This window comes from Octopus bimaculoides, chromosome 22 (assembly GCF_046866305.1).
Source record: "Octopus bimaculoides isolate indiv1 chromosome 22, ASM4686630v1, whole genome shotgun sequence".
NCBI classification, from domain to species: domain Eukaryota; kingdom Metazoa; phylum Mollusca; class Cephalopoda; order Octopoda; family Octopodidae; genus Octopus; species Octopus bimaculoides.
Genome location: NC_142949.1, coordinates 36,196,656 through 36,207,268, shown reverse-complemented (window position 1 = coordinate 36,207,268; position 10,613 = coordinate 36,196,656). Strand labels below are relative to the sequence as shown.

The 10,613-nt window shown below is 37.5% G+C and overlaps 1 protein-coding gene across 5 annotated transcripts in view; it reads left to right on the top strand.

Annotated features, from left to right (window-relative positions):
* LOC106883777 (uncharacterized) overlaps nucleotides 1-10,613 on the top strand; it is a 102,321-nt gene that overhangs the window by 44,242 nt on the left and 47,466 nt on the right. For all 5 annotated transcript variants that reach the window (XM_089339618.1, XM_089339615.1, XM_089339614.1 and 2 more), the window contains exons 2-9: nucleotides 282-684; nucleotides 1,760-1,890; nucleotides 2,672-2,798; nucleotides 6,115-6,195; nucleotides 7,299-7,355; nucleotides 7,545-7,646; nucleotides 8,111-8,247; nucleotides 8,787-8,991. In XM_089339618.1, coding sequence (XP_089195744.1) covers nucleotides 577-684; nucleotides 1,760-1,890; nucleotides 2,672-2,798; nucleotides 6,115-6,195; nucleotides 7,299-7,355; nucleotides 7,545-7,646; nucleotides 8,111-8,247; nucleotides 8,787-8,991 — 948 coding nt within the window. In that variant the 5' untranslated portion in view covers nucleotides 282-576. The remainder of the gene's footprint in view (nucleotides 1-281; nucleotides 685-1,759; nucleotides 1,891-2,671; nucleotides 2,799-6,114; nucleotides 6,196-7,298; nucleotides 7,356-7,544; nucleotides 7,647-8,110; nucleotides 8,248-8,786; nucleotides 8,992-10,613) is intronic.

Genomic DNA, 10,613 nt, shown 5'->3' with positions numbered 1-10,613 from the left:
ATAGTAACATGATTAAACACAGTATGTAAATAGATATAATATTATCATCAGACATTATCATGACTAACTGTTGGGATGGGAACGGAGTGTGTTTGTTTGCATGTTCCTCAAGGGCGAATGCGGGAATTCACCTATGATTGATAGTGTTTTCATTCCTACTAACATCTATGATAGTGTAATCTCAATATATATATATGTGTGTATGTGTGTGTGTATATATATGTATATATATTATGTAGACCTGCACAATTATAAAGTTTATGTTGCTTATATCTTTGCAGAGAGTGGCTCTTGACGAAATCCTGACGGCTCCTGATTCTTATTCTTCACTTTGGACTGTTCTTCTATTCGGAACCTGACCGCTGACTTCCTATTTTTATTTATTTACTATTTTTATTTTTATTCTTTTTTTTTTTTAATATATATACAACTTTTTACACAACTAAAAGTCCCCGATTCTCTTTTCTTTGGCTTGCCATATTAACTGCCCTCCCACGACAATCCCCTCCCCCCCACACACGCCACAAACTACCTCAACATTTGCTCTGAACCACCACCACCACCACCACCACCACCATGACACTGAAGGAGCTGAAGAAGGTGGGTCTCTATGACCCCGAATATGAGAAAGACTCTTGCGGAGTTGGCTATGTCGTCAGCATTGATGGCATTGCATCAAACCAGGTAAGCCAGTATCTATGTGAGTGTCTGTGAGTGTCTGTGAATGCATGAAGGATAGGGAAAATTGGAAAACAAGTGTTTTCCTCCAACCTACATCTCAGTGGAATAATAATAATAATAATAATCATTATTTCATTTATGGACATCAGATTAAACCGTTGGAAAAAATTCCTAGCATTGGGCTCCAACAAGTAACTTCAGATGCCAAGAACCCTCCTAAGTATTCTAGCTGTCCCTAATAACACTGTTTTCTGGAGCTGCACTAAGCTAAATTTTATGCCTATTGCCTCTATCCCTCTGTTCAGATCTTTAGGGACAGTTCCTAATGCACCTATAACTACAGGGATACATTTTACTGTCACTTTCCATAGCTTCTATAATAATTCAGTGGCTGGGTCCTGGTATTTTGCTGTTTTCTCTATAAATCTCATATTGACTTCCTCGTTATTTGCGACAGTAAAGTCAATTACCTGGCACTTTCTATTCTCTTTATCTACTACTTCTAAATCAGGCCTTCTAACTTCTATTACTCGGTCGGTCTGAATGTTAAAATTCAACTGCATCTTATATTTCTTACTTTCTAGCACTTTGCTAGGTTCACGTTCATACCATTTACCAATATGGTCAAATCCTAGCTTCCTACATAACTCCTGTTGGATTATTCTCCCTTTTTGCCAAACTGCCAATGCACCAGCATTGGCTGTCAAAATATGTTGGGTGGGGGCAAACACAGACACAAACATATACACACACACACACACACACACACACACACACACACACATACATACATACATACATACATACATACATACATACATACATGCATACATATATATACTGCGGGCTTCTTTCAGTTTCTGTCTACCAAATCCACTCATAAGGATTTTGGTTGGCCTGAGGTTATCGCAAAAGACACTTGCCCAAGGTGCCATGCAGTGGGACTGAACCTGGAATATATGTTATATATTTTTTGTTATATATTTGTTATATATGTTATATATTTTTTGTTATATATTTGTTATATATGTTATATATTTTTTGTATATTCCTTCCATTCTTTCCCCCAATCTTACAGGTGTTGCAAGATTCTCGGACCATGCTGCAGCGAATGGAACACAGAGGTGCATGTGCTTGTGACAACGACACTGGAGATGGCGCCGGTGTTCTCACTGCCATTCCTCACAAACTTTACGAACAGGACCTGAAGTAAGTAGAAATTTCAACCTATTTACTGCATTGCAAAGTCACTGAGAGTTGTGGCTGTTGTTGTTGGTGGTGGTGATGTTGATGTTGTAGTAAGTTATTGTTGTTGGTTTGGTAGCTGTGTGTTGTGCAGAGTTAGCTGATAGTAACTATGTGTTGGGTAATGTTGGCTGGTGGTAGCTATGTGTTGGGCAGAGTTGGCTGGTTGGAGCTGCGTTTGGCAGATTTGGATGGTGATAGCTATGTGTTGGGTAATGTTGGCTGGTGGTAGCCTTGGGTTGAGCAGAGTTGGCTGGTGATAGCCTTGTGTTAAATAGAGTTGGTTAGTGTTAGCAATGAGTTAAATAAATTTATTTCATGGTGGTTATATGTTAGGTAGAGTCAGCTGTTCTTAACTATGTGTTACATAGTGTTGGTCTAGTGGTAGCTTTGTGATGTCTAGACTTGGCTGTTGTAGTATTTATGATAAACATGTTTCTGGTGGTGGTAATGAAATGGCCGTTTATAAAAGTACACAGTCTGCAGCAGATACTGTAGCTAAGCAATGATTGGAGTCGCTCATATTTTGCCCTTATCATAATGTCTTGATGCTGCTAATAAAGTTACTTGGTAAATACGTGTACAACTTCTTCTCGGTCTCCCTGCACCACCACCACCACCTGAATACACACATAGACATGTACACACACAGACACAAACAAACACATTTATATATAATTTTTAAAAATCTTTAAATCTGTTTTTGTATCTCATTTTATTATTATTATCCATTTTCATCTTTCAGGAGTTCTCAAGGTGTGACGCTTCCAGAGGTTGGAAAATATGCCACAGGTCTCCTTTTTATGGATAAAACTGATGGAAGACAAGCTCAGGATTCGTTTACTAAAATGGTGGAAGATTTCAACCTTCAGGTAAAGAATACATCTTCCAAATTCATTGTACTTGAAAATAAAATTGTTTTTTAATCTACTCATGGTATGAAACTTGCTTCTTGACTATGTGCTCTTGAGTATTTTTTATGTTTCTATAGTGTCTTTATTTTATAGAAAGCTTCCAAATGTCCCAACTGCAAACTAGTCACTTGTGACAAGCTGTGTTTGGTGGGGTGTGTTCAAAGTGCTTTTACAGCTATTTTCTTCAATCTGGTGTAACAAAAGTCAGCAGGTCTATTTATAACATGTATAGTAATGGTGTACTAAAATTACAGTAATCTAGGACAACTAAATCTGCTAAATCAACCAAATTTGTTACCCAAAATTTCCTGAAAAGATACACACACACAATAGAGAACAAAATAAGAACTATGATAAATGACAATTTAATGTGTGTGTGTGTGTGTGTGTGTGAGTGAGAGAGAGACAAACAGACAGAGAAACAAACAGAGAGATGTTTCTTTAAAAAGTTGGCCATAACTTTATAACTGATTATATCTTTGTTCCCCAAAGTATTCATTACTTGTTTACAGAAATATGTAATTAAATAACATTGGTTTTTGTTTGTTTTTTTGTCTAAGAGGAGATTTATCTACACACAAATGTATATATACAGGACATCCCAGAATTAACTATCTATTTCAATGAAATCAGGCGCATGATTTTATGTTTATGGCTCAATTTTGATACCAAAACAAATAAATTTATAAATCTTACATGAAAACTTTATTGAAAATTTTCAATATGTGCTCTGTCTGTAAAGATATAAGATAAATGCATCAAGCATATGTATTCTCTCTTTATTATAATAATAATAATAATAATAATAATAATAATAATAATAATACGAGAATTGAAAAGATAAGAAGAAATGTGATGATGATGATGATGATAATGGTAATCCAATCACATCTGATAAAACAAAATCCTTTATCAAATTGACCACAACAGTTATAATTGCCATATTTCAAAATGACGCAGGAAAATAATAACAATCATCATCATCATCATCATCATCATCACCACTTAACATCAGTTGTCCATGCTGTCATGGGTTGGACAATTTGACTGGGGCTGGCAAGTTGGAAGGCTGCACCAGACTCCGGTCTGATTTGGCAAGGTTTAAATGGCTGGATGTCCTTCCTAATGCCAACCACCCTGAGAGTGTAATGGCACAGGTGCCATTTGCATGACACCACTATCTGCCATGACTATGATTTTACTTGGCTTGATGGGTCTTCTTCTCAAGCACAGCATATTGCCAAAGGTCTCAGTCACCTGTCAATGCTCAAAAGGTGCTTTCCATGTTCCCCTTGCACAGGTGCCAGTTACGAGAAATCGGCATCAGCCATGACTACGACTTCACTTGACCCGACATGTCCTCTCAAGCACAGCACATCACCAAAGGTCTTGGTGACTAGTCATTGCCTCTGTGAGGCCCAACGTTTGAAGATCATGCTTCACCACCTCGTCCCCTGTCTTCCTGGGTCTACCTCTACCACAGGTTCCCTCCACAATTAGAGATCGGCACTTCTTTACGCAGCTGTCCTCATCCATATGCATCACATGCCCATACCAGTGCAGTCGTCTCTCTTGCTAGAGAAGTGGCTAAAAGGGGGTCAATGGTCAAACAAGGTTGGCAACCCCTGATCTAGACCTTCAAGGCAGTACCCCAGCATAGCCACATTCCAATGATTGAAATAGATTAAATGAAAAAAAAAATCTGTCTATACACATACACAGATGTGTGCACGCGTGTGTGTGTGTGTGCTTGTGTTTGTAAGCATGCGTGTGTTAACCTTAACAGAAAGATCAATTTCTTTGAAAGTCCAGATCAGATGAAAGCTATCTCAGAAGACTCCCCTTGCAGTGTATCATCTTCCATCTTTGATGCTGTCATATCTTTAGAATCAATAGAGTCACTGTATTTTATTTCTGAAGATTTCTGATGTTATGTCTGGCTGTTATGTTGGCTCTGCTGACCCTGAATTAAAATCTGGTCTGATGTTGCTGTATTTTTACAATGTTATTGGAGACTGCATAGACCGAATTAATGTGTATGGAAATGCACACACACACACACACACACACACACACACACACACACACACACACACACACACATACAGAGAGAGAGAGAGGTATGTATGTACGTATGCATGTATATATGTAATGTATGGGAGTGAATGTGTGTGTGTGTGTGTTTATTTGTATCTTGTCTTGACAGTGTGTGGTAGTTAATGTCACCATCATACAAGCAGTGTCTTGGGAATATATTTGAGAAGAAGGAGGCAGTCAGAATGTTGGATAATTCTTTATTGGTGCTTTCATTCATTTATTGAACTCATCAAAATCAAAATGGTGAAAACAAAATATTTCATTGTTCATTTATACGAATTGGATGTTTTTTTTGTTTTTTTTTGCTTTGTTCAGAAGAGGAGAAAAATATTTTTCCAAAAAAACAAAAATATTTTTCTCCTCTTCTAAACAAAGCAAAAACAAAAAAAACATCCGATTTGTATAAATGAACAATGAAATATTCTGTTTTTACCATTTTGATTTTGCTGAGTTCAATAAATGAATGACAGCACCAATAAAGAATTATCCAACATTCTGACTGCCTCTTTTTTTTCAATATAGAATATTGAGAGAGAGAGAGAGGACAAAGACACACACACTCACAAACACACACACAGTTTTCTTGCAATTTCTGTCTATCAAATCTACTTACAAGGCTTTGGTCAGCCCTGGACTATAGTTGACCAAAATACCATACAGTGGGACTGAACTTGGAACCATGTGGCTGGGAAGCTAACGTCTTACCACACAACCATGCCTCCACCTATAAAGAGCACTCTGTTGGTTCTGACGACGAGGATCCCAGCTGAGCCAATCAACAGAACAGCTTGCTCGTGAGATTAACGTGCAAGTGGCTGAGCACTCCACAGACACACGTCCCTCTTTACATACTTCTCAGGGAGTTCCAGCATGACACAGAGTGTGACAAGGCCAGCCCTTTGAAATACAGGTACAACTCATTTTTGCCAGGTGAGTGGACTGGAGCAACTTGAAATAAAGTGTCTTGCTCAAGGACACAATGCTCTACCGGGAATCGAACTCGTGACCCTACAATCACAAGCCAAATACCCTAACCACTAAGCCACATGCCTTCACACATACACACACACACACAAACACACATACATATATATTTAAAGACAGAGAAAGAAAGAGATGTAAATAGATAAATTACAATTAATCCATTTTCGACCATTTTGTGCATTTTTTTTATCAGATTTTGTGTTGGCGCAACTTAGATGTTGATGTTGAAATCCTGGGACAAGTTGCAAAAGAAAAGGAACCATTTATCCAACAGGTGAGATCTTGGTTTATCAATGTATGTTTGAATGAGGGCCTAAGGGGCCATATGTTTATTGCACGGATTATCTTGTAATTTCCTATGGGTTTGTCGTTTAGCTTTAGGGTTAACACTGACCAAACAGATCTATGATCAAGAACCTTCTGACCATGACTAACCCATCAGAATATGTTATCAAGTATTTCTTTTCATTATTTAACCCTTTGCCTGTCCAAAGCATTTTCATAAGTTAGAAAATGATAGGTTAAGCCTCTGATCAAAGACATTCCAGCCATGACCATACTGTCTTTTATTTAGTAATTCAGACATAGTGTATCAAGGGCTGCACTATCAAAAAGTTTCTTTCTTCTTTTTTTTTTTTTTCAAGGACAGTAGGGAGTGATTTGAGGGAGATTTGGCTACTGTTTCTAACAAGTGAAGCCACCGCATACGAGACTTTTAGCTGCTTTTCTAGCAGATCAAGCAACCTGATGTCTCTGTTTTTTTGTTTTTTTACATCATATCAAACAAAATCTCTTCAACTATTTAAGGTTAAGAAAGAAAGAAAGAGAGAGAGAGAGAGTGTGTGTGTGTTTCTTTTTGTTTTCTCTCCATTATGAAGTTTTATTTAATGCATCTTGTCAAAAACATTTCAAATACATTTATCAAACAGTTGACAGGTTTCTAACTGTCAGCAATTTTGACAAATTCCATATTTTCTGTCAGTATTTCTACAAAAATACTTAAAAGAACAAACATCCACTGTCACTCATTTGAAACCTCTCCCGTCGTCCCCTCCTTCCCCCTCTTTCTCCAATCTCCCCCTTATCCTCTTCTCCCATCTCTCTCCCATTTCTCTTCTCCCTATCTCTCTCCATTGCCCCCCTCTTTCTCCCTACCCATCCACATCATCCCTCTCCCAATATTCCCTATCTCCCCACCTCACCCCTACCATTCTCCTGTATCGTACCCCTCTCTTCTCCCTCCTCACCCCCATCTTCCTTCGCACCCCATTTCCTCTCTTTACCCCCTTGTCATCTCTCTAATATTTGAACCTGTTTTTTGCACCAAAACAAAACTAATCCCAGTATTTTAAGTCGAAATTGCTTTGATGGTTTCAGGTCTTCATCATTAACAAAAATGGCGACAGCTTTGAAAAATCCGAGTTTGAAAAGCAAGTAAGTTCAGAATTTTATTTTCAGTTCAGAAGCTTGACTCTCCAACTTTGGAGCGTAGGGAAGAAAACCAACAATCTATTGTCCATTCATCTAATTATTTTCTAAAGTGTCTCTAATTAATATTTATATATTATTAAAATGTCTTCACTTATTGTATACTAAAGGTGTTTGTAATATTTTGTTTTATAGCTTTACTTGTTGCGGAAATATGCTTCACATCACATTCCTGACCAGCTGGAGAGTAACCGCTTCTACATCTGCAGCCTCTCTACCGCCACCATCGTTTACAAGGTGATACTATCTTTACCATTATTCTAGAAGTATGTCTCTTGTGCACTGTAGTCTTCACATCTGTTGTATGCCTTCTGTACTGTAGTTTTTACACCTGTTGTGTACCTCGTGTGTACTGTAGCCTTTATATCTGTCATATAGTCTTTACATCTGTTGTGTACTGTAATCTTCACATCTGTTGTATATTTGCATGTATTGCTATTACATCTGTTGTGCATCTATGTGCACTTCTATTGCATTTGTTGTGTACATTTCTTCACCATCTGCGTATTACTGTTTGTTATGTAGTGTGTATTAACATCTGCTCTACGTCTGTCATGTATTTCTATTTATCTGCTGTATATAAGTGGATCTATTGTACATATTTATGTTGCTTATAACTATAGTACTCCTCCTTTTAACAGTGATTTAAAAATAAATTCCTTATTTCATATTTCTCTTTGCTCTCTCTATTTTTTTTATAGGGTCTGTTCACAACAAGTCAATTATGGTTGTACTACAAAGATTTACTTGATCCAAACTTTGAAACACACTTATCCCTTGTACACAGCAGGTTTTCAACCAATACAGTACCCAGTTGGGAAAGATCCCATCCTCAAAGGTTCAATATTATTATTATTTATTCTCCTCTAGGCCCTATTTTAACTCCCCTCTAAGCCAAGCATTCTCTCCTCTGGGTTCCTTAAGGTCCTGTATTCTCCTCTAGGCCCTATATTTAAACTCCTCTCAATGCCTAATATGTATTTACCTCAAGGTTCGATGTTTACTTCTCTCAAGGGGTAATATTTATTTACTTTCTTGAAGGCCCAGCATTTACTTTCAAGGCCCAATATTTGCTTACATCAAAGTTCATGTTCCAATGTTTTCTCTTCTCTAAGTCCATTATTTGCTCACTTCTAGGTCCAGTGTTTATACTCCTCAAGGCCCAGTTCTTATTCCCTCCTTTTGGCTCCTAAACATCTATTTATTTTCCTCTAGGTCTCATGTTTACTTACCTTAAGGCCCAACATATACATTTCTCAAGACCCAATGTTTTAACTTCTCAAAACCCAACCTCCTCTAGGCTCAATGTCTACCATCCTAAAAATCCAATGTTTACTCTCTCCAACGTTCAATGTTTATTATATTTTCTTTGTATAGGTTTCTGGCCCACAATGGCGAGATCAATACTCTGCGGGGTAACAAGAACTTGATGCATGCTCGTGAGGGTACCATGTCCAGTAGCGTCTTTGGGGACAAGTTGAAACTTCTCTACCCTGTTGTGGAGAGTGGAATGTCAGATTCTGGCTGTGTTGACAATGTTCTGGAGTTCCTCATGATGGCCGGAAATAAATCATTGCCTGAGGTAAAATTATATTTACTTGCCTGATATCATGTGTACAGGTTTAGAATTGTAGCTATGTTCCTCACTGGTTGTCTGGAATGGTGGTGTTGGAGGTGGTGGTGACAATGGTGATAGTAGTAGTAATGTGCTAATTATAATTATGGTGGTAATGATAGTGATAATCATCATCATCATCATCATCATCATTAGCAGCCTTAAACTCCTCTTCATAATTTGGTCTACAGTACAAGCAACTTTAGAAAACATTAATTAATTGCGCATTAATTAAATGTTTATAAGTCATTAAACAATTTTGTTCTCTGTCACTTAGTTAAATGGGAGTGTAAGAGTGACTTGGTATGAAATAATGTGCTAACAGCACCCCTGTACATGGCCTGGACTGCTTTCATAAGCCATTCATCTACCCCTAGTGAGACTACCATATATGACAGAGAAAGGTACTCTGTAAAAGGCATATATATATATATATATGTATATATATGTATGTATGTATGTATGTATGTATGTATGTATGTATTGTGTACTGTTTTGTTATTGGTGGGATCAACAAAAAAATGTAATTCATCCCATGAAAAATTATATTAATATTCACAATTAAATAGCAGCTCATATTTAAATCCTCTGTGTGTGTGTGTGTGTGTGTGTGTGTGTGTGTGTGTGTATGTATATATGTATGTATATACCATCATCATCATCATCATCGTTTAACGACCGGAATGTTAACTCAAATAATATTAAAAGTTCTAATTCAACATGATACTTTTCAGATATTGTGCACATGCAACCATGTACACACACACACACACACACACACACACACACACACACCTGCTTGAAAATGTTGACTATGCTAATGTTTGCATCTAACATAGGCATATTTCTGAAAGTAGTAGTAAATTAAGCCTTGTAATTTGAGATAATGTTTTTCAAGTTATACTCTTTGCATCATCATCATCATCATCGTCATTTCATGTCTGCTTCCCATGCTGCTATAAGCTAGACAGCTCATCACTGTTCTTCTAGGCAGATGAGAGGACCTCTGTACACTCACAAGATGTCTCAACCAACCCATGTTAGCAAATATAAAAATAATAAGTATTTATCATTTTCAACTTAATCTCTGGATACTTTAGGGAGGAACCATACCAGATGTGGAAGCTAAATGTAGAAGCAAGCCACCTCAGGATAATTTTAGAGAAGTCAAAAGTTTTATTAAGTGGAAAAGCAGACAGGATTCAGCTGCCTTTCAGAGAAATGGCTGTGCTCAATATACAGAAAAGGAATTGGTAGGAGTTCTGTACTGTGTGTCCTATTTAAACCATGGGTGCACCATAGGTGTTGTGGATTCACAGACAGGTTGACAGAAAAGGACATTGCAACAGGTTTACAGGTATAGTTAGTAGTCAGCGCGCTGGTGAAATAAATTCTTTCTAGTGCTCCGGAGGCTCTATAAAGATTGCTGGTAATTCTTGTTACCTAAATGACCTAATCGCCAGTAGACAGAATAAGAACAGGGTGGAAGAAGATCAGAGAACTTTTACTTCTGCAGGCAACAGAAAGATTCTCTCTTAAGTGAAAAGTACATCTATATTGTGTGTGCGTGTGCGTGAATGCGTGTTTGG